The sequence below is a fragment of the Gracilinanus agilis genome, chromosome 1, assembly GCF_016433145.1.
Source record: "Gracilinanus agilis isolate LMUSP501 chromosome 1, AgileGrace, whole genome shotgun sequence".
Taxonomy (NCBI): Eukaryota; Metazoa; Chordata; class Mammalia; order Didelphimorphia; family Didelphidae; genus Gracilinanus; species Gracilinanus agilis.
Window position 1 is genome coordinate 727259168 of NC_058130.1, and position 24315 is coordinate 727283482.

General features: G+C 44.3%; 2 protein-coding genes across 2 annotated transcripts in view; one reads left to right on the plus strand and one right to left on the minus strand.

Annotated features, from left to right (window-relative positions):
- The first annotated feature begins 112 nt into the window (after positions 1 to 112).
- On the plus strand, positions 113 to 16360 carry NDUFS7 (NADH:ubiquinone oxidoreductase core subunit S7). The gene is made up of 8 exons (XM_044671770.1): positions 113 to 181; positions 1440 to 1476; positions 2150 to 2209; positions 2709 to 2826; positions 8476 to 8655; positions 9190 to 9236; positions 12485 to 12573; positions 16149 to 16360. Exons 1-8 carry the CDS (start codon positions 163 to 165, stop codon positions 16244 to 16246), a joined length of 648 nt encoding a protein of 215 aa, XP_044527705.1. The 5' UTR covers positions 113 to 162; the 3' UTR covers positions 16247 to 16360.
- A 5914-nt stretch (positions 16361 to 22274) lies between these two features.
- Positions 22275 to 24315, minus strand: part of GAMT (guanidinoacetate N-methyltransferase) — a 16841-nt gene continuing 14800 nt past the window's right edge. The window contains 2 exon segments of the mRNA XM_044685340.1: positions 22275 to 22944; positions 23539 to 23569. Coding sequence (XP_044541275.1) covers positions 22743 to 22944; positions 23539 to 23569 — 233 coding nt within the window. The 3' untranslated portion in view covers positions 22275 to 22742.

Genomic DNA, 24315 nt, shown 5'->3' on the forward strand with positions numbered 1-24315 from the left:
TTTAGGTGGTGCACTCATTCTCTTCACACCACCCCCATTCCCTCTGCCTCCTTTCCACCTTAACGGAACATACAGCTAAACACACTTCCGCCGCCCATCCCCTCCAACCCGGAACGGTTAGAGCGGAGGACCCGGTGAGGTCGTCTGAAGGCTGTGTACAAGATGGCGGTGGCGCTGGCGGGTGAGCGGAGCGAGACCCCGGGGCTGGGGCGTCGCGGGGCGGGAGAGGCGGCAGAGACCCCCGGCTAATAGCGTTCGCCAAGGCCCGGCGGGTAACTGTAGATAGCGTCCCGACCCCTTGTCTCGTGGGTGGGCTGAGATCAGCTCGAGGCTCCCGAGGGGGAGGGGAGCGCCGTGGGTGCGGACCCTAGGGGGAGCCCGCGCGCCCCAGTCTCTACCCTTGCCGACCAGGGACACCCTGCGACCTTGGGGCCCAAGACGGGTTCTTTCACGCAGCGGTGCCCAGACTATGCTTGTTTGCCCTACGTGGATCTGTAAATGGAGGGAGAATTGAATTATTAAGAATAGTTAACTACTGATGGGGCGGGGCTGCTAGGTCACCTAGTGCTTGAAGCCAGACCTGGAGATATAGGAGGTCCTGGGTTCAAATGTGGCTTCAGACACTTTCTAGGTGTGTGACCCTGGGCAGGTCACTTACTCCCTCCACCCCCACCTTGTCCTTACCATTCTATTGCCTTGGAACCAATACTTAGTATTGATTCTAAGATGGAAGGTAAAGGTTTATGTTTTAAATTAGTAAAAGAATAATAGTTGAAGCTGGAGCATCTGCAGGCAAACCTCTGAACTCTATTACCTCGGGCTCTTAAGCTCTGATCCTCGATTTACTCATACTGGATGCCAGGCCGAAAGTACAGACTCTCCACAAGTCATCCCATATCTCTTTTCTCTTACTCCTTCCCACCTCCAACAAAGGGGCAAGTCTGAGCATGGGATTTCCTTTGCAAACTTTTGCTTGGAGAACCAGAGTTTAATCTTATGCCATTTGGTTGTTCTTTAAATCAACAATCTTTTGTATGATTGTTTTATATTAAATGAATTCTAGATACAAAACAGCCTCTGCCTTCCTGAAGCTTAGATTCTAGTAGGAAAGACAATGTATAAGAATCAGAACACTCCAGATAAATGTAGAGAAGGAGGAAGAGAGTATTAACATTAGAGGATCAGAAAAGGCTTCCCTTAGGAGATAGCACAGGAGCTGAGCCTTGAAGAAAGTCTCTTTGCAATTTTAGTTCTGTCCTTGTCCCCTCATAAATCTTCCATAGATCATCTACTCATGTGCTGAAGGCCTTTCTCTCTGGGTCTTTTAACAATTTGGGCATTGATGATAATTATAATATTGTAATTAGTTTTTGCCTCACTTGCAGTAATTAAATTGGCATGCTATTAAATTTCTATTTTCCTGTGGTTTCTGCCTGCAGTTCCCCGCCTGGCCCGGTATGGATTGTTTAGTTTTCGGTGAGTTCTGTAGTTACTGATCTTTTACCCAGTAGAACAGTATAACATTTTGATGGGAATAGAGAGAAAGAATCAGAATTTTAGATATCAAAGAGAACTTAGCAATCTTGTAGTCCAACCTCTATAAGGACTTGAGGTCTGAGGGAAATGACATGCCCAGTATCTATCACTTTACAAATTAGTGGCAGTCATCCTGTCACCAGGACAGATATGGAGGCAAGAGTGCTTAGGGCATGCTGAGGGGGTGGGCGAGAAGTACCATGGGCTAAAGTTAATGGTAGCTCTAGGGGAGAAATGGGAAATAAGACCAGAGAAAGAGGTCAGGACCAGTCTGGGTAGTGGGAAGCTGTTGAAGGTTTTTGAGCAGGACAGTGATTGTTATTAAAGCTGAGCTTTAGGAAGCCATGGGTTCAGGCCAGTTCTTTCCCCTTTTGGGCTTCAGTTTCCTCATCTGTATAATGAGAGGATTAGAGTAGCTGAAAGAGAGCCCTTCTACTCCTAAATCTGGTCCTATGACAATCCAAAATTGAATTAGACTATCTTTATAATAAATGTACTACATATATATAGAGAGAGATGAACTGAGAGGATATTGAACTTAAACTGTTCATGTTTGCCTAGTGGATGTGTAATGTTTAATTCTCCCCTGATACTTGACTATTCCTTTGAACAGACCCAGCACAGCCCTTCAGGTTCAACTGCTCCATCAGAGTTCGGTGACAGAGGCAAGCAGGTAAAAGGTAGCTTCTTAGGAGAGGCCTGTTAATTCTTTCTCTTCTTCTTTTCCAGGAGTTAATCTAGGAACATCACAGGCTCTCTCTCTCTATTGTAGTGCCCCAGGACTGTTGAGAAAGGAAGGATAAGACCCAGTGGGAGTTGGGTAGGAGAAAAGAATGAAATAGATTTGCATTAAACCATTCATCTCTCCCAGTACCCCCTTTTGACCAGAATTATTCATTCACAAGTCAGCTGACTATAATCAGTTCTCTGCTAGAGGTCCATGTTGGGATGCTCCATCTAGGGTTGGAGGGCTCTCAGGATGGAGCCACAAACTGGGTTGAGGGCTTAGTAGGCCAAGGATGAAACAAATGACCTTGGTCTTGTTCCCACTAGACACTAGTCATCTACTTGCTAGTCATGCTAGCAAGATGTGCTAGCTTCAAGTGTTCCTCTTTTCTGCAGTGTCATTGATGTTGCTCATTTCAATTTGCTTTTCTGCTCCCCTTTCTCAGCCCTGTCCCAGAGGGAAAAAAGAGTGGGGCAGTTGTCCCCAAATTCTCTTCACTCCCAAGCAGCAAAGGGGAGTATGTGATCACCAAACTAGATGACCTTATCAACTGGGCCCGGCGGGTAAGTCACCACCAGACCAATCTTTCTTTATTAAAGGCCTGAATTTCCACAGCAGACAAGGCACATGGGAACATGGAACAGGGGAATCTCCACTAGACCACTGTGCCAGAGGGATCTGTCTTCTGCTTGCTTAACTGAGGCAGGTAGAGCAGAGGACTTGGCTTCCAGAAGACAAGAGTTCCAATCCTGCCTCAGATATTTACTAGCTGTGTGCTCTGGGCAAATTACTTAGAACCTCTCTTAGCTTCAGTTCCTTAACTATAAAATCAGTATATTAATACCTATTTCCCAGGATTATCTTAAAAATGAGATTTCATATGTAAAACACTGTGCAAGCATGTGCCCATATTCATCATAGAGACTATGCTTCTTTCGTGGGGACAAGTGTGAGAAACCAGCCATCTCTTGTCTTTATCCAATTCACTGATGAAAATTTACCAGCAGTTTCCTGGGGCAGTCCACAGGAGACCCCCTGCCATCAAATCATTAGTTTGTCTTTTGGAGTCCAGCCATTCAGATTCTTTGGATCTAACTATAACAGTCTAGCCTGCACCTCTCCATTTTATCCATAAGAAGAACACGTACGACTTTGTCAAATAGCTATAGGATTCCTTTGATCTGTCAAACTAGTAATCCTGTCCCAAAAAAAGAAAATATTATTCATCTTTTCTTACTGAAGCCATACTGGCTCTTGTAATCATGACTTCCTTTTCTAGATGTTCACTAACATCTCTTTAATAACATGTACTAGAATTTTGCCAGGAATTGAAGTCAAGCTTGTTGTCCTATTGTTTGAAGATTCTATTCTCTTGCCTTTTTGGAAAATCAGGATATTGCTTCTCTCTAGTCCTATGCTATCTCTTTTGCAGTATCACAGATGTTGACCTGGAAGGGACCTCAGAAGTCATCTAGTTCAATTGCTCCTTTCACCAGTGAAGAAACTGACTTCAAGATGTTAAGTGACTTGCCTATGGTCATACAGAGAGCTTCAGAGGTGAAATTTGAACCCAGGTCTTTTGACTCCAGAGCCAGTGTTCCTCCCATGGTACTTTGTTCTCCACTGCCTGTCAGTCTTGACAGTGGCTCAGGAATCACTACCTCCATTCCTTTCAGTACCTTGCACATGTCCTTTATCTGATCCAGGTGCCTGGAACTCATTACAGATAGCTAGGACCACTCTTGCCATTCCTTTTAGGTATCCATTCTCATATCAGTCATTCTTGTTCTGTCCGAATTGGTCTTCTTTGCAGAGGAAACAAAGAAAATAAACACCAGGTACTTCATTCTCCTGCTCTCTGTCACTGTTGATCAGGCCATCTATCCTCAGACCTCCAAGGCCTAGAAGCCTTTTCTGTTTATCTGTAACTCAAGGTCTATCTTCTGTCCTTCCGGAATCTCCTAGCTGCCAGTGCTTTTTCTCCCTCCCAGGGTCCCTGGGACTTAATCACTTTTATCTACTTAGACTTAGCCACTTTATATGTACTTGTCTCCCTCTCCCCATTAGAGTGTAAGGTTCTTACGAGTGGAGATTGTTTCGTTCTTTGGACTTGTGTCCCCAAGGCCCCACACAGGGCTTGCCATATTGCAGAGCTTAGTAAATGCTTGTTGGCTGGCTGACTGACTGACTGATTGATCGATCCATCGCTCCAACAGTCCTGTCTTTTATTTCTTCTCCTTTTCCCCAGTTCAGTTTTAAAAATAAAACTGTTTTTTTTTTGTTCTTAGTCTCCCTTGACAGAACCATCTCATCTCCAAATATTATTCTTTTATTCCTCCTGATACTATTCTTAAGGACTATGCCATGGTTTTGTTTTCATCATTTGATGCCTGCCTTTGTTTCTATTTTCTGTATGTGACTTCGAAAAATCCAAGTTGAGTCTTTGAGTCTTCTCCACATTGGTTTCTTTAGACAACTACGCCTTTCCTCACATATCAGAATTTCTGCTTCATATCTTCCAGATTTCATTTTTTTAGACTTTCTCATCCTTTCTTGGCTGACTTTGCCTGTAGCATTTTAATCCATGCAGCCCTCCCTTACCATTTCCCTGAGTCCTTTGAAGTCTGCTCTCCCCAACCTAGGGCACATTGTCACCTGCTACCTTACTTTCCTCCTTTCTTCCACATTTTCAGATGGATCAGTCACCTCCCTGCAACATTCCCAACATTTCTACCCTAGAGCCTATTCTCTACCTTGTTAGAGACAGCCAGATCCAGTTCTTTGCTTTGGTGCTTCCTCCTTTTGAAGGATGAAATCATCATTTGGGCAAGTTGTAAAAGTGCCTAGTAAAGAGGGGGCTGCTCCAGTTGAAGCTAGAACCATTAAAAGTCTCATCATTTTTGTAGGATCTTGCTGGGTCCCACCTAGGGTTCCAGTTCCTGAACTCCTCTAAAGGTGTTCCAATCAGGTTTCTATTTCTGTCTCAATGTACTATCCTCCCACATACTCTTTATCATGTTCCCCTCCTCAGATTCCTAAATTTCTTTTTAAGAACACACCTTATTGCTAATAATGATAATTAGCATTGTACTACAGAGCTCTAATTCATACTTGCTAACTCTAAAGGTCCTCCTAACCCTGAGATATAGGGGTTCCTCTTATCCTCATACTACAAATGAGGAAACCAAAAAGAAAAGAAGTTCATTGATTTGTGCACAGTAACACGAGCATCTCAGAGGCAGGATTTGAACCTCCTTCTTCCTAACTCCAAGTCCAGCCTTCCATTTCAGCCCACAAGATTCAGGATCTTAAGCCAAACCCTTGAGTTTGCTCTCTTCGAGATAGGGTCTTGTTGCCCATCCATTTCTGCCACTGAAATCCTACCCAAGCTATTCTGTATCCCCATTTCTCTTATTCCATTCCCCTTTACCTCTTGCAAAGGAGAGAGTCTGAACATGAGATTCCCTTGATATACTTTTGCTCAGGGAGCCAAGGTTTAACCTTGTGCCCTGTGGCTGTACTTTGAATCAGTGGGTGCTTTACAATAGTTCTCTTCTTGTTCCTTCATCTTTTCTGTTGTAGCACTCCGCAGTTTACCCAGAATCTAAGCAACTAGATTATGTCAGTAAGAGAATATTTTTCTGGGCTTATCTTTTGTGAAAGAAAACTGAGTCAGGAATTATTATTTACAAACCATCCCCTGGAAATTAGCATACATCTACATAGTTTTGTGGCAGAAGTTCTGAACTGGGAGACAGGAGACCTGGCTTCTGATCGCAGATTTTCCTCCAACTTTTCATGTAATCTTGAGGAAGTTCCCTTCTAAGCTTCTTCATCAGTAAAATGAAGAAATTGGTATAAATTCTTTCTGCGGTCCCTTTTAATGCTGATATTCTGTGAATCAGTGAATTGATAGTCCTTTCCAATGAAAATGAGTGTTTAAAGCAGGGGTCGGCAACCTTTTTGGTCATGAGAGCCATAAACGCCACATTTTTTAAAATGTAATTTTGTGAGAGCCGTACAGTGCTCACAGTGTGTGCTCCTGTAACAGCGCCTGAAAAAAAAATGGACTTTATGGCTCCTACAGAAAGAGCCATATCTGGCCCTCAAAAGAGCCAGATATGGCTCCAGAGCCATACATTGCCGACCCCTGGTTTAAAGAATTGCTATGAGGACCCTTCCACCGCTCCCTTTGCCAATGTGCAAGTCAAGAAAGGCTGTACATTGTACTTTTTCAATATATAGATCAGTTATGTTGATTTTTTTTCCTCTTTTTCTTTTTTTGTCCACCAAAATACCATTTGTTATGTTGGATGGCTCCCTGGAAGAGATAGGATATGGGAAGACTACAGCGATATTTTTATTTTTTTTTTTTGGCCATCAGTTGAATTTTATTAATTAATTAAGAAAATTTTTCCATGGTTACATGATTCATATTCTTTCTCTCACTTCCTCTCACCCCCTTCCCATAGCCAACACAAAATTGCACTGGATTTTACATGTATCATTGATCAAGACCTATTTCCATATTATTGATATTTGCACTAGGGTGAGCACTTAAAGTCTATCCCCATCGAACCATGTGGCCAAGCAGTTGTTTTTCTTCTGTGTTTCTGCTCCCACAGTTCTTTCTCTGGATGTGGATAGTGTTCTTTCTCATAAGTCCCTCAGAATTGTCCTGGATCATTGCATTGCTGCTAGTAGAGAAGTCCTTTACATTTGATTGTGCCACAGTGTATCTATCTGTCTCTATGTATTAGGTTCTCCTTGTTCTGCTCCTTTGACTCTGCATCAATTCCTGGAGGTTGTTCCAGTTCATATGGAATTCCTCCAGTTCATTATTCCTTTTAACACAATAGTATTCCATTACCAACAGACACCACAATTTGTTTAGCCTTTCCCCAGTCCGAAGGGCATCCCTTCATTTTCCAATTTTTTTGCTACTACAAAAAGTGCAGCTATACGCATTTTTGTACAAGTCTTTTTCCTTATGATCTCTTTGAGGTATAAACCCAGCCGTGGTATAGCTGGATCAAAGGGCAGACAGTCTTTTAAAGCCCTTTGGGCATCATTCCAGATTACCCTACAGAATGATTGGATCAATTCACAACTCCACCACTAATTACAGCGATATTTTTAAAAAGACATCAATGAAAACTTGTTTTTAAGTGTTCGGAACAGTGACCCTGAAGACCTTCAGGATACAGACTCAGTCAACAAAGGGAGACTCAGTTGGACTTACCAGGTTTTGTCATTTGGTGGAAAAAGCAGGGAACTTGGAATCAGCAGACTTGGCTTCAAATTCTGACTCTGCTGCTTCTTATTGGCTATGTGACCTTAGTCACAGTAAGATGCTGGGCCCTTGCTCTTTTACATATTGAAAAGAGAACACTATTTTAGATGAACTTTTGTTAAGAGACAGTGTTTTGCTCATCCCTGAGTTAAATCTGAAAATCCAGTTAATTAAAATATTTCCATATATTTTTAGTGATCAAGATTTTAGTCTGCACAGAATTCTAGTACCCTTTCTTCTTGGTAGAGGATCCTTCAGAAAAAGGAAATCCTTCTTTCCTCATATCTTCTATATGTGCTAGAGTTATACCAGCCTAGAGAGGGAAGAGAACTCCAAGGTCTAGCCCTACTCCCTAGCTGAGGCAAGAATCCCCTCTGTAGGGAGCATGTAGTGTCACATCTTTCTTTTTTTTTTTTCTTTTGTTTTTGATTGGTCATGTTTGACTCTTCATAACCTCATTTGGGGTTTTCTTAGCAGAGATACTGGAGTGATTTGCCATTTCCTTCTCCAGCTCATTTTACAGATAGGAAAATTGAGGCAACCAGAGTTAAATGACTTGCCCAGGGTCACAGAGCTAGGAAGTGTCTGAGGCCAGATTTGAACTTAGGTCTTCCTAATTCCAGACCTGACTCTCCAACCACTGTGCCACCTTTTTTTTTCAGATAGCTCTAATTCTTAGGAATTTCTTTCTTACAATGAGGAGAAGTCTGCCCCTATAATAGAATATAACTGTTCCCCAAGCCCCTAATTGATCCTAAACCCAGAATATCTAATTCACATGGAAAACAAAAATTTCCCTTTTTGTGCCTTCTTTCCCCCATCTCACCAGCATGTGTGTTGTTAACTTGACTGTTCCACAAAGCAGTTCCTGCCTCAGTTAAGGCTGTTGTTAAACTCAGTGAGCTTTTTCTTTCTTTAGAGTTCCTTGTGGCCCATGACTTTTGGATTGGCATGCTGTGCTGTAGAGATGATGCATATGGCAGCTCCCCGATACGACATGGACAGATTTGGAGTGGTGTTCCGGGCCAGTCCTCGTCAGTCAGATGTTATGATTGTAGCTGGCACTCTCACCAACAAAATGGCCCCAGCTCTTCGAAAGGTATCCCTTCATTCTCACCCCTGATGTTGAGTCAGTCACAAACAGCTGTCAGACCCTGAGAGAGCCCAGGTCCAGGCTTAATGGGGGCTGAGAAGTTTTTTGCTGAACAAAGAGCAAGTAGATTTAACCAAAGGCAGCCAAGAGCTGCTTGAGGGAGGTTTAGATGACTGCCAGACCAGCTGGATATTTCTTACTTTCTGCGATCTGTGTCAGGAGGAAATGGGACACATGAGAAAATCAAAGGTTCCATTGAGATTACTGCAGGGTTCCAAGTCATAAAAATTCAGATTCAGACAGAGCAAAAACTATGTTATAACTTGGGCTGCAGCATGAAATGATAAGATCAGGTCTGTCAGAGATGTTAGAATATATGAGACTCCTCTCCCCTAAGACTTTCAGTGACCCTACCCTGCCCTCAACCAGGCATCACCCTCTCTGATCCTTAATGGGCCAGTATCACATTAGCTCTAGTACCACCTTAAGTTAATTATGCAGGGAGATGACCTGAGATGGCTGGCTTTGTCTATGTTCCAGGTATATGACCAGATGCCAGAGCCTCGTTATGTAGTCTCCATGGGAAGGTAAGTGAAGAGTGGATTCCTTTTCTTGCATTTCTTTATGACCAGGATTTGAATCATTGATGGAATAAACCAATGCTACCATTCCAGTAGCAGTGGGGAAATCTAAAAACTACCCATAAGCCATTATTCCCTGCCTTGAGAATTTCCTCTTTCTGGGAATCCAAGAAACACCTACAGAATGGTATTAAAGTGTGAAATAGCTTGGCACGGGCTATAATGAGAGTGGGAGCCTGTGTTCAAAACCAGGGCATTGTCAGTCCCATCTCTGTGAATTTCTCTGAAATGATCTCGCCAAGAAAGACAAATTAGAAATGGTCCCCAGGCCTAGAGGTGGGACAACTGGAGGGGAAGAGGGTGGTGATAAAAACTATATGAAATTAAGGAGATATAGGAAAATAAGAGAGACATTGTGGCATGGTGGATAGGGCAGTAGATGATATGTGATGGTAGATCACATATGTGATATGTCAGTGATGGCAAATGGAGTTTTGGGCCTGGGCATGCCCATGGCCCCCCACCTTGACTGTTTGCTGTACCTCTCCCCCACACCAAATGCTGGGTATGCCCTGCCCCACACCCCTTACCCCACACAAGGGAGGGAGAACGTGTTCCCATTGGGCTGCTGGGCAGAGGGGTGGGTGAAGTGAGGAATGTCCTCAGCAGGTGTAAAGAGGAGGAGTGGATTGATCAGAGTGCTTGGCTCCCCTCCAGCTCTGCCCCCTGTGAGCTGCTTACCTTAACTGCTATGTGCTCCCAATGGGCAGAGGGGGTGGGGGATATGAAAAAATATCAGGCACAGTGGAGAGGGGGAGGGGAGGAGTTTTGCCCAAGTCCTTCTGCCTTTCTAGAAACAAACTGGGGCCAGGAGTGCCCACAGAGCGTGCTCTGTATGCCACCTTTGGCACCTGTGCCATAGGTTCACCATCACTGTGATATGTGATGATAGAAATTAGAGTCTAGAGAAACCTGGGTTCAAATTCTGCCTTGGATACTTAACTAGCCAACTTAATAGTCCCTTAAACATCTTGGGTTCTCATTTTTTGATTTGGAGAACAAGAAAAAGAATATTTCTATTATTCTCCTGGTGGGACTGTTGTGAGGAAATGGTTTTGCAAATTGTCACAAGTACCCGTAGATGCAGGACCAGTTGTAAAAATCCTTGCCAAGAAGCAATCTATGCAAATAGAACACGAATGATGCTTCATATCAGATGCCAGCACATGGAGAGAAGCAGCAGTCTGGAGTCACTTCTTTTTCCATCAAGGAAGGGTTTGTGAGGAAGATTCTCCACAATAATACTAGATATGGAAAGAACCTGAGACATAGTTTGAAACAAAATAAGAATCTCATTTGGAAAGGAGACACTTCCGAGGAGTCATTAGTATAGAAATGCCCCAAACAAATCATTCATCTTAATGGATATCAGAGAGTTCAAATAGAATAGATAAGTGCTAAAAGTGGAGCCAAGGGGACATGGCTTCATAGAAGGAGCTTGGGGCATGGGATCAGAGACCCATGTATACATGACTTTGAGCAAATTGCTGATTTCTTGAGGTCTCGATTTTTCCCTTGATAAAATGAAAAGGTGGGATTGGTGGTCTCTGAGGTTACTTCCCTCACATCCCGAGATTCTATAATTGCTGAAGGAATTCAGATCTTCCTAGGGCTCAGGCAGAGAAGCCTTTCTAAAGAAAGTTAGTGTTGAGGTTAGACCAGGAAGATTTGTAAGTGAAGTCTAATCCTTGAAGAACTTCCCAAGACAGGCAGATAAAGTCAAAATACAGGCAATCGTGATCGACAAGATCATAGCATTTGATTGACCCATAATGAACTCCAGCTCCCCTTTGGAGAGATTCATCACTTTTATACTCATCAGAAGAGAAAAGCCAGGGGGAAGAAAACTCCATTTGCATCATTTTAACTTATATCTCTTTTTTTCCTGCTTCCTCCTTCTTGTCCTTGAAACTTATCTATTATGCCCAAGAAGAATTCATCATTTCCCTCTGACCTGGGTTTCAGCTAGCTTCCAAAAAAACAGTTCTATATCTGGGTGGGAATTGGAGTTGTTAGGGCTACAACCTGTTCTGGGGCTAATGAGAGGAATAATGGAAGCCAATGTTGTAGCTGATTTGGAAAAACTTAGGGCCAGGAGTAGCTGTTGGGAGCAGCTCTTTGAATATGTATTTTTGCTTAATTGCTTCTCTTTGTTACAAGGGAGGGTCCAGGTGGGGTGGAGGAGGAGGTGGACAGAAGTATAAATTTCAGAAATAACTGCTATAAATACAAAACAGCAATAAAAATTAAGATGCATGAAGACTGGCAAAAAGGAAATAAGCATGTCAGATTAAGAGATTTTGAGGAGACCAGTTTACCAAAGGGTTTGTGTCCAGGACCAGGAAATACCAGGGGAAAGGTCCAGTGGAACCAGAGTATGACATGAGGGGGCTCACTTGGCATGTGTTAGTAGGAAACCCCAGCACTGTCTGAATCCTTCCAAACCACCAAGGAACATTTGGAAACCTAGCTCTGTGGAGAATGTAAGCTCTTTGAGGACCAGCCCTGGTCCCCAAGCTAGCCATCACAGAATAGGCACTGAATAGTTGAATCTCCTGGGCTGTGGTCCAAGAAATCTCAAGAGTCTTTTTGGGCTTGAGTAGCACTGACTGGTTTTCCTCTAGTCACCCATGATGGCTTCTGGACCCAGGAGTGAAATTGCCTCCTAGAAGAGTTGCTTGGTCTATGGTACAGGCAAAAACAGATTCAGAGTCTGAATACTAGAAAGGGTGTTGGGCTTGGAGTCAAGAGGGCCTGTTGGAATCAGGTTTTGGTACTCTTATGTGGCTATGGTTGTCATGTAACCACTCTGACCTTCAGTTTTTTCACCTCTAAAATGGGGATGGGGTGATGATGATGATCCTTATTATTAAAAAATAATGGCTAGTATCTATATAATGCATTAAAGTTTACAAAACATGTTAATGAATCAGCTCATTTGATCCTTACAAAACAACCTCAAGGAGTAGGTCTTAATGGGGGAAACTGAGGCAGACAGGTAAACGTGCCCAGAATCATATAACTTGTAACTACCTGAGACAGGATTTGAACTCAGATCTTCCTACCACTGGCCCTGGATCCACTGAAGTACTTGGTCCATTTGACTGACAGTAACTACCTTACAGTTGGAATGAGCAGTTGCTTTGTACACTTGGAATTGTGAGATAATAATTAGTATTCTCTTTTTTTAACAGTTGTGCTAACGGTGGAGGATATTACCATTACTCGTACTCTGTAGTGAGAGGATGTGACCGCATTGTGCCCGTGGACATCTACGTCCCAGGTAGAGGAACCCCTCCTTAGCCACTGGATCCCAGAGTCCAGCTCAGCTGTGCAGTATGTCATAGCACACACTGAAAGAGATCTGTAGTAGCTTCTCCCCAACACCCTAATTTTACAGATGAGAAAATTGAGAACTATAGAAGGGAAGTGACTCCCAGGGTCATTCAGAAAGCCAGGAGTAGAAGAGTGAGGGGTAGCTATGTGAGAATGCAGGGAATAAGCCTGAATAGATTGCAAACTAGAGGAGGTATTTCTTTGGCATGCTCTTGAGACATTAAAACCTTCATTACTCAGCAGAAGCCTCTTATAATCTGTTAATATTTAAACAACTCACTTGTTGGCTACTATCCTGCTATCTAAGATCTAGACCCCAAGGTTTAGTGGAAAGAGTGAGGGATTTTTACTCAGGACCTGGGTTCTAATACTGCCTTTGCAGTTTACTAGCTGTGTGGCTTTGACTAGGTGCATCCTCCCCTTAACCCTCTTGTTTTTTCTTCTGTAAAATGATGTGACTGGACAAGAGGGTCCCTAAGACTCTTGCAGCTTTAAATTTTGTGAGCCTCTCCATATGTCCCTCATATTTTCTGCGCCTCAATATGAGGAGATTGGAAAGAAGGACTTCCGGGTTCCCTACTAGCTCTCTCACTGGGGAACCAGAACTTGTTTATTGAAGAGACAAAAACATTGATTTACAATTCCAGCTGAAATTCAGAAAAGAAGCACAAACAGCTTCAGAACTTCCATCCCAAATTGATGGCAGAGAATCCTGGTGCTGAGACTTGGGGGCTTTCCTCGGAGCAGAGTCCAAAGGCCCTCAAAGAGACTACTTCTTTCACCCACTTCTAATGTGCCCCTGGGTCATGTGGCATTGCTGCCTGGAGCAGTGCAGAAGCAGCTAGAGGAGAGAAAGGGACTCTGGGACCTCACAACAGTGGGAAGTGGGCAGCAGGCCAATTCAGTTGATGGAATCTTCAAGAAAAGGTTCAATTAAACTCCTTGAGCCATAGATCCTCAGAGTAAGAGGGAGCCTCAGTGGCATTCTGGACAGCCCATTCCCAAGTAGAAATCCCTTCAAAAAGTCTAGCCCCTATTGCAAAACCCATTAAATAGCTTTATTCAGAGTCCGGTCAGTCAATTTCCGCTCTGAATTTCTCCCTCTAGAGGGCGACGGTCAGCCTGTAATTTTCTCCCAGAGAAAGATATCCAAGTATTACTGTCCCCTTCTCTTTCCAAGGGATTCCCTGGCATAAAATGCTATTAGTGGATTCTGCCATCGCTACTTGGGTTCTTCCATCACCGCTTTAAAAGCATAAGTGGCCATTTAGTGACAACCAGTGTATTGGTAGCACTGATGGAGTGGAAAGAACCCTGAACCAGGCTGGCACCAGAAGATTGCTTTGTGCTCTGGTCTAGAAAATGGAGAGAAGGACCCTTACCCATTATCTCCTAGGCCTGTTGTGAAGATTAGAACATACAGAGGTACTTTGGTGCTGTTACCATGTGAAGATGGAGAGGTGTATGGTACTGTAGGGGAACAAATAGTATCAGAGTGGCATTTACAGAGCAGAGGAACAAGTTCAGAGACTGCAGCATCTGGTGACTAGAGACCTGTTAAAGTTATAGTACCCTTTGCTAGACTTGAGCCTTCCTGAGAAGTCTGTAGTTTCCCTGACTTAGTCTGGACTGAGCTGTCTTCTGTGCCCAGTCCCAGAAACACAGCATCTCCCAAAGGACCTCTGAAAGTATCTAATTCAGCTTGGAGCTGAACAGGAATACATTCTGCAGTAATTCCAGCCTTTGGGGGAATTTAGCATGGTTTCCTATAATTCCTATAAATCGGAGGATTTGAATTCAGATCCTGGCTCTACTACTAATACATATGACCCATGACAAGTCACAAACTTTCTGGACCTCAGCTTCCTCATTTTTGGGGTTTTTTTCCCTTGGTTTTTTTTTTTTAAACCCTTCCCTTCTGACTTAGAATCTATTCTAAGTAACAGTTCTAAGGCAAAAGAGTGGTATAGGCTAGGCAATGAGGGTTGAGTGATTAGCCTAGGGCAGTGATGGCAAACCTTTTAGAACCTTTGAGATACCAGTGCCATGCTCCCACCCCACCCCAATGAGCTCACTCACCCCACCCCTGTGTGGCCTAGGTACTCTGCTCAGGTGAGGGAGTAAGCACTTCCATTAGGATGCTGGGTAGAGGGGTGAGGAGGTGCAATTAAGAGGGGGAAGAGAGCAGCTCCACCCAAATCCCTCTGCCTTTCTAGTAACTAACTCAGGCAGGCGATGGTGTATATGCCCACAGAGAAGTCTCTGCAAGGCATTTGCCATCACAGGCCTAGGGTCACCCAGCTAGAAAGTGTTTCAGGTCATATTTGAACCCAGGTCCTCTAGACTCCAAATTGGTGTTCCATCTACCAAGCTACCTAGCTGCCCCAGGCTTCCCCTCTTTAAAAAGAGGGTCTCCGAGTTCCCTTCCAGCTTAAATTTTATTACCTCTGAGCTTCTTGTCTCCTCACTTTCTTCCTTCTCTAGTTTGGACTTTAGAAGTTCCCTTGGATCATGTCCAGTCAGACAGAGGGGCCATCTTTCATTTCCCCCATGAACCATAGCTATTCAAGCTCTGTCTATCCTGGAAGCAGCAGCAGCCTAATTTTACCCAAGTTAATCATATGCTCAGAGCTTTGCAGTTCACCACAAGGCCTTTGATGTCAGCATACTGGTGGAGATTTGGGGGAGGGAGCCAGTAGCAGAAGTGTGGATGGGAGAGAACTCTGGGCCAGGCCCTGGGAGGCAAGTGCCATTATTATTTCCATTTTATTGTTGGGGAAACTGAGGCTGTTTCAGTAACTTGCCAGGGCCACAGCCAGTCTGTGGCTGATTTGGATTCAGGTTTTCTCACTCCAAGATATCACTCTCCCAGGGTGCCATCTAGCTGCCTTGGGAAGAGGAAGAAAGGAGAGGTGGGAGTGTGGAAGTGAGAAGGAAGCTTGGAGATCATCATGTGTAATCCTTTCACTTTGTAGATGAGGAAGGAGACTGAGTTTCTGTTTCCCACCTCTGGACCTTTGCACTTTCTGCCACTGGCGCCTGTAGCACATTCACTTCTCATCACTGCTTCACTTCCTACATAAAGCTTTTCTTGATTCCCAAGCCCTCCCTCCCTGACTACCCCATCTTTAATGCCTGATAGTTACTCTGTCATTGTGGATCATTCGTGGACAGATAGGCCAGATAGACTGGGCATTCCAAAGTGCTCGGACCGTTCAAAGCTTGACGAGCTACAATATAATAAAAGCTGTGATACTACAATAGCTTTAGTTGCTTAAAACAGCCCTAAAACTTTTGGGACAAGCTGCATGCGCATGTGTAGCCTCTCTCCCAGCAGAGTATAAAGTCTTCGGGAGCCAGGATTGTTCCATTCTTTGTCCTTGTCCAGGGCCTGGCCCTGAGCAGGCATAGAATAAAGGCTTGGGAATTGGTTCATCTCCTGTCACCTGCCTGGTGCTCTTTGTGCTTCATCCTTCCTGGCCTGGCAGCAGTGTAACTCTGTGAGTGTCTGTGTCCCCTCAGGCTGCCCGCCCACAGCTGAAGCACTGCTCTATGGCATCCTGCAGCTCCAGAAGAAGATCAAACGAGAGAAGAGGCTCAGGGTCTGGTACCGGCGGTGATGGCCCCTGTCGGCAGGAAGCAGGGATGGGGCTCTTGGCGAGAAGGGGACCCGGCCCCTGTTTATTTATGATCTTATGCCATGTGAATGTCAATAAAATGATCTGGTTAATAGACACTGTTGTCTCTGCCTGGTAGTGTCTGGGGTAGTGGCTAGAGAGCACCCTGGATTGGCAGGCATGGCCTGGGCTCAAATTCCTTCCCGGCCATTATGTTGGACAGGTCACTTAATTCTACCCATGAGTTTTGCCATCTGTAAAATGAGTGTTGGGCTAAATAGTTCCTGAGGCTCCTCAGAGCTCTTTAACCCACACAAGTGGGTACTAAGTCCTAGGTGGAGTATTGACTGCATATTATTCAAGGCAAGGCCACAAGGTCTATCTCTTGTAACTGGACCAATAACTGATCCATTTCTGGGAAGCCATTATGCAAAAGTAAGCCACTGGACACTGGGTGAGATGGAGGAGGGCTCTCAGTGGAGCATCCTCTACCACAAACAGGAGTAGCTGGTGGGTCAGTGGTGTCAGCAGTGCCCTCCTGGAGGCTCAGTGGTATCCTTTTCCTCTACCATCTCTCTTCCTGTACCAGACTGGGAAAACCCAGGATTCAGGATGCCCTACAGAGGGCTGCGAGTGACCAGGAGCTTTCTGATCACATGGGTACCTCACATTATAGGATGTGTATGGATTATATTTTTGTCAAATCATTTTTTTAGAACTCACCTTCTGTCTTAGAATCTATACTAAATCTGGTTCCGAGGTAGAAGAGCAAGGAAGGCCAGCCTAGGCATTTGGGGGTTAAGTGACTTGCCCAGGGCCACATAGCCAAGAAATGTCTGGGGTCAGATTTGAACCCAGGTCTAGATCTCTATCTACTGAATCATCTTGTCAGATCATTTTAATGTATACTAGAACAACTCACTTTTAAGGAATACTAGTGAGTCCTTTTGTAAAGTAAAAAATCTTCTATGACCTTGAATACAGTAGATGCTCAATAAAAGTCGATTGGTGGTAATGCTAGAGAATTGACTATGTCATCATTTTCCTAGTCTGGGAGTTGAACTACTATGGTCTTTGCAGTGACTTCCTGGCTCTAGTCCTCACATCCCTCCCACATGAAGGGAATGGCCTAGAACTGTGTTGGCCAACCTATGGCAAGTGTGCTCCCTTCCCCTCTCCACTGTGCCTAAGGACATTTTCCCCATCATCTGCTCCTTTGCCCAGTAAACCAATGGGAACACTTCCTCCCCTGTCTGGGGTAAAGCAGGGGGCTCACATGTATTGTGAGGGTTGCAGGAGTGCCATCCTGTCCTAGATCTCTGGTTTCTTGTAGGTTGGATATATTAGGCTTTGTCCCCAAAAAAGCCCTTCCAGCTCTCCTCATCTGTAGTTCTTTATGGCTTTTAGCCCTCTTGTCACAAGCCAAGACTTCTAAGATGTGTGGGTCTCTAGGCATTAACAGTTTTTGTTTTGGTGAAAGCATTTGCAGAATGTTTAGATCTTTCTGTTGTCTTAAAGGAGGGAGGGAGAACCTTCTGCAGTTACCCCTGGCCTGCATCCTTTTGTAGAGAGGGAAGAGCATTTTTTTTTGTTGCTATTGTTTTGTTGTAATGTTATGATACCTTTTCTTTTGCCTAAATTTCTCCCAGCTGCTCTTCCCCTGTCTGAAATCCATCTTATTTTTAAAGAAAAGGGAAAAAAAAGTTCTTTTTAGAACACGAAAAGTTCTTAGGAATTAAAAACCAGTTGCAGGTTTTCCTTCAGCACCAGACTATGTTCTGAGATCTGGTTTCCCCACTGGTCCGAGATTGAGAAAAGCCTCATGGCAATAACAGAGGGGACTTGGGAGTCACAAGAGTTAGGTTTGTAAACCTTGAACAAGTTCCTTCTCTCTTTGAGGACTCAGTTCCCTCCGTACCTGAGTACTCAGACAGATCTATGATCCCATGAGTACATGGAACCCATTCACCAGTGTGGCCCACAATCCCTCCATTTTTCCTACTTGATTTTTGTTCAGTACTTCCCATAAACCTTGCCCAGAATCTTTTCTCTGGTTCTTTTTAATAGTTGGGATTTGTCAGTGACAACACTAAAACTGCCCCAATTTACTCTGGTTGGAAATATCTTGAAGTAATTCCTGCTGCCCCTCCTACACATGCCATTATCGGTCACACGCCACCACCTCCCACCTCAGACACACATCTCTCCGTTGCCATTTGGTGTCACGTGTAACCAATTCTTTCAAGATCCTGGTGCGTTCTGTAATTTGCAACCATGTAGCATCACAGGAAGCATATTAGAGATGAAATAACGTTTTCAAGGGAAATAAACCATGCAATTTTGGAAAGAAATCATCCAACCTGATCTCAATTCTAGGCCTAACTTATATACCAATGGACCAACTCCATGGGATATCTATCCCACTGCCAGCTTATAATCCAGTCACTGTCTTTCGTTATTACTACCTGCCTCCCAAGGTTATTTTGTGGAAAACACATAGATAGAAAAATGAAGACCATGGTACCATTCACATTAAGCCTAGACCAGAGTGAGAGCAGGTCGGCTTTTGAAACTTGGTCTATGGGAAGGAAGTCACTTCACTGACCATTTACATCATTAAGAGACCTTACCACCAACTTGACACTCAAAGGTGAATGATGCCGGAGTAAAAGAGGACTCTGCCAAAATGAAGAGAAAAGCTAGAGCTCTGTTCCAGAAGCCAGGAGATGGGAGGCAGGTTCTCTGCAGCAAGGCCCAGTAGTGAGGGATCAGGAGTCCAGGCGGCTATTTTGTGTTGCTTCTTAGTGCAAGGGGCTCTGGGAAGCCTGGCCATCACCACCCTGGAGGACTGTGGGAAGGGCCTTGTCTCTAGGCCAACTAGTGAAAGTTCTGAGCTGCTTCCCTGGGTAATTTTTGTTAATCTATTATGTGTTCACATTTTTACCTTTCTCAGAATACTTTGGAGGCTCTCAGAGTTTTAAGACCTCCACAATTTCCCTTTGAATATGTCCATCAGTTTTGCAAAGATGTCTATCCTTAATTTATCCCCTGTTCTCCCTGCAGGGGATCTTCCACCCTTTGATACTAGTTTCCCAAGATTATAAACGACAGTGGCAGGACAATCCAAAATTTGGTTGCAAAATTTCCAAAGAAACAAGCACGATCCCAAAGATGTGAGGAGACATCTCCCTTCATGGATGTGGAACATCGCAGATCTTTTCAATGTTTTGATGAGTATAGCTGATTTTTTTTTTATTCTTTTCAGGGACAGGTAGGTAGCACAGTGGATAAAGTGCCAGGCCTGGTGTCAGGAGGATCTGGGTTTAAATCTGGTCTCAGACAACTTCCTAGTTTTGTGACCCTGGGCAAGTCACTTAACCCCAATTGCCTGGTCCTTGCTGCTCTTTTGTCTTAAAGAGTTGATACTAAGACAGAAAGTAAGGGCTTAAAAATAATAATAATAAATTCTTTGTATAGGGGATGACTAAGGGGGAATTCTGTTGTTCAGTTATTCAGTCATCTCTGACTCCATGATCCCATGGACCATGGCATGCCTATCTCCCCTATCTCCCAAAGTCTGTCCAAGCTCATATTCATTGCTTCCATAACATTATCTATCTGTCTCATCCTCTGCCATCCCCTTTTCTTTTTGCCTTCAGTTTTTCCCAACATCAGGAAATAAAGCAGGAAATTTAGGTGACATAAACAGAAGAGATATTTTTAAAAACCCAACACTTTTTTTAAAAGTTGTGCTTTGAGGGGGGCAGCTGGGTAGCTCAGTGGATTGAGAGCCAGGCCTAGAGACAGGAGGTCCTAGGTTCAAATCCGGCCTCAGACACTTCCCAGCTGTGTGGCCCTGGGCAAGTCACTTGACCCCCATTGCCTACCCTTACCAATCTTCCACCTATAAGTCAATACACAAAAAAGTTAAGGGTTTAAAATTTAAAAAAAAAAAAAAAAAAAAAAAAAAGTTGTGCTTTGAGCTACCATCTTGGTTCTCCCTGTCCAATGAGCTTCTGCAGGAAGTCTCTCACATGGCCGGGTGTATCAGTGGGTTTGCAGCTGACCATCGTTCTGATGGTCATTTCTTCAAGGGGAGGATTAGGAAGGATTTGAGGAGAAGTGGAAGAGACTGGCACTAAGGATGACCGATCCTGAGGATCCATTTCCTGCTTGAACTGTCCTCAAAGGCTCATTTGCTTCCTTGTCTTCTCCCACTATTCATTTCTCTTTCCTCTTTCTCCTCCCTTCTATGAAGATAAAAAATGATAAAGGCTGCTATAAATATAAAAATTAGTATTTTAATTAAAGCCATGCTGATAGATAAAGTCATTAGACCACGCGCTTGTAAGAATTCAAAACTGCCGCCCCAGCCATTATTACCTCCCGTCTCTTCCTGGGTCTGCTGGCCAAGAGAGCGACTTCCTGCTAAAAAAAAAAGAGCGTTCCTCCTCACCCCGGGAGATTTAAACTGTTCTCTGCGTGGAGACGTAGGCGTCCCCACGCCCAAAGAACCGGAACCAGAAACCCGTTGGACCACGGGAAATGTAGTTTGATAATTTCCACGTGTCCATAGAAAATACATATATATATACTTAAAGATGGCATCTCCCAAATTTCATTTTTACACTTCCCTTTCTCAGCCTTTACCCCTTCTCTCTCCATTCTTTTCCTCTAGTCTCCCGTATTCCCAAATTTCTTCATTCTCCCCTCTCCTCCCATATACACACAGATCCCCTCTTGCATCACCAAGAGTCAAGAAGGAATCCTGGGCTCCAACCGAGGTCAGAATTTCTTTATTATTTGGGCAGCAGGCTGTCTGCTACAACTGAGAAGGGGGCAAGGCCTTCTCTTCCTCCCACAGGACTTCTGGTTCCCCAGCAGAGCACCCAGAAGAGCACCAAAATCTGAATAAAGGAGAGAAGTGGGACTTCATGGCATATTAGTCAAAGTTAAGGCTTTCAAGTGAACTTACACAGGGAAACAGACTCTGAAATGGAACAAAGAGGGTGTAGTGGCACTTGCCTGGGCCCTAGACTCACTCAATCTCTGGGCCTCGGTTTGATAGAGCACTGGACCTAGAGAGAGAGACCTAGAGCATCAAGAGACCTGAGTTCAGATTTCAGCTGTCATTTACTGACTGTGAACAAGTCACTTTTCAGTTTCTTCACCTATAGAAGGAGAGGGAATTGAACCTCTGATTTCATTGACTGAAGGGAACTCTCCACTTCCTCTACACAATGTAGGTCAGCAGCTCAGTCTTTTAAACCCTTCCTTCTGTCTTAAAATTGAAACCCAGGATCAGATCCAAGGCAGAAGAACGGTAAGGGCTAGGCAATAGCAGTTAAGTGACTTGTCCAGAGTCACACAGCTAGGAAGAGACCGCCAGTGTCCAGGCCTGGCACTTTACGCACTGAGTCACCTAGCTGCTTGGCAACTCAGTCTTAAGGCATTGCCAAGAGCATCCATATTCAGTAACTTGCCCAGAGTGACCACCATAGGTATGCCTCAGGGGTAAGACTTGAACTCGGGTCTTCCTGGCTCCAAGGCCAGCTCTGTCTGCCACGCCACAATGCCTCTGTTATCTATAAAATGGGCATAATCTTTGCTCTACCTACCTTAAAGTAGGTTAATCAGTCTATAAGCATGTATGAAGGACTAAGCATCAGGCACTGCGCTAAGTGCTAAGGATATAAAAGTGATAAAAACTTGGTCCCTATTCAAGGGGTGCTGTGGGGACCTTTCTAGTTCTGCTATAACCTGAACAAAAAATCCAATTCCCAACAAGCAGAGGTCGGCTCTTGAAGCCCTCTAATGGGGGAACCTCTTGCCATGGGCCTTTAGAGTCTGGACTCGCCCTCAATCCCCTGTCTCAAATAGGGTGTGAGTCCCTCAAAGGCAAGGGCCAAACTTAGATTTCTCTCTACTTCTCCAGCACCAAGTGGCGCGTTATTGGCGCTTGATAAACCATACATAAAAAAGGGAAGTAGATTTCCTTAAAGCAATCTTGGAAAGGTTTTTGGATAAGAAATTTTCATTTAGATAGCCTGATTTATTAGCTTTGAGAGTGGTCAATTTCTGTCAAGCAGGTCCATACCCATTTTGCAGATGAAACAAATAAGGACTTATAAGGGCTAAGCTGACAGACAAATAAAAAAGCAGAAAAACCCTGAGCCTTGGGAAGCCTTCTTGCCATCCCTGAGGCCTTAAGTCAAGAGGCAGACCTAGAGAGTCCCATGGTACCCCATTCAGTCTGCCTCTCTTCTTGCATCAAGTTGCCCAGGATCTACTGGGCAATCCTAAGATAGCCTGTGCTCCCAACCCTGGTCAGGCTGGTAGGAGGAGGAAGCTGGGCAACCCTCAGTGTCTGAAGATTGTGGGGGTGATCGTGTTGGGGGAGGAGTAGGAGCAAACTGTTCTCTCTGGGCTTTGGCAGGCTAGAGAGTCCCCAGTGTCCCAGTTCCAGTCAGCCTAGGAGGAGGAAGAAGCTGGGCAGCCCTCAGTATTTGATGACAGTAGGGGTGATCATCTTGGGGAAGGAGTAGTAGCGGCATTCCTCAGGGGGCACCAGGTCCATCACAGTGGTACTGATATTCTCCTTCATGAAACCTGCCTCCACCAAGGCTGCAATCTGGGTCTCCTACGGCACAAGAGAAAGAAAGGCCCAGGTCAACTCCCAGAGGCATGTTGGAGAGATGGATCTGAGGCAGAGAACCTGGGTTTGAATCCTGACTCTTACCATTTACTACCAGCGGGATCTGAGACAAGCCATTTCTGTCCTGGCATCTGTTCCCTTTCCTAGATGGCCTTGAAGCTCTTTTCCCTCTTGAGCTAAATCCATGATCCTCTATGAGTTAAAGAACCTGAGGTCCTGGGTCTCAGACACTTCCTAGCTGGGTGACCCTGGGCAAGTCACTTGACCCCCATTGCCTAGCCCTTACCACTCTTTTGCCTTGGAACCAATACACGGTATTGATTCCAAGGCAGAAGGTAAGGGTTTTAAAAAAAAAAAAAAGATTTCAAGGTTCTAAGAGTTGGTTGTTGTGGGTATCCCACCACTAACAGAGATCTCAACCCCTCCACGTCTTAAATAAATTAAAATGTGGCTGAAAACAAAACAAAGAACCCAAAAAACAGTCATCTGTTGGCTGGGGAGAGGAGGGGATCAGCCTTCAAATAATGAGCTTCCCACTTCTTAGCCAGACTGATCCCTGAATAATTGATCCAACATGGAGTAGTGGAAAAATAATGGACTAGAGAATCTGGGTTCAAGTATTGGCTCTGCAACTTATTACCTTGTTGACCATTTCTTAGGGCCTCTGTTTCCTGGATGGTCAAAATGAGAGGGAAGGGATAGACTAAAACAGCTTAGAAGTTCCCTTCCCTCTCTCCATCTGTGATGAGATGTGAATAAAAGGATCTGGCTGCAAATCTGAGCTCTGACACTGGTGATCTGTGCAATCTTGGGTCATTCATTTAACTATCCAGAACATTGGTTTCCTTATCTATAAAATAAATGGGTTAGAATTAACTTTTTTTTAACCCTTCCCTTCCATCTTAGAATCAATACTGCATATTGGTTCCAAGGCAGAAGAGCAGTAAGGACTAGGCAATGGGGGTTAAGTGACTTGCCCAAGGTCACAAAGCTGGGAAGTGTCTGAGGCTAGATTTGAGCCCAGGACCTCTCGTCTCTAGTTACTCCCCCAGACTTAACTTCTAAGATCCTTCTCAACTCTAAATCTATGATACCATGACTGTGGGCAAATCAGTAAAGCTCCTTGAGCCTCAATTTCTTCATCTGAGGTCTTCTTCAACTCTAACAATTCTCTAAGAGAATTAGAAGAGCACTCTGTAAACTAGAAAGCCAGTAGAGAAATATGAGTTGTTACTATTTTTATTAGGGGAGGACAGAGGCAAATATCTGCAGGATATTTATATCTCCAGAGGCTGCCCCTGACTTAAGAGGCTTCATCCATTCTTCCTTCCTTCCTTCCTTCCCTCCTTCCTTCCTTCCCTCCTTCCTTCCCTCCTTCCCTCCTTCCCTCCTTTCTTCCTTCCTTCCTTCCTTCCTT

Bases quoted from the DNA above. Each gene is read 5' to 3' on its own strand.
- NDUFS7 (XM_044671770.1), top strand. The intron at 9,237-12,484 runs GTAAGTGAAGAG...TTTTTTTAACAG, and splicing joins TATGTAGTCTCCATGGGAAG to TTGTGCTAACGGTGGAGGAT. The intron at 12,574-16,148 runs GTAGAGGAACCC...GTGTCCCCTCAG, and splicing joins CGTGGACATCTACGTCCCAG to GCTGCCCGCCCACAGCTGAA.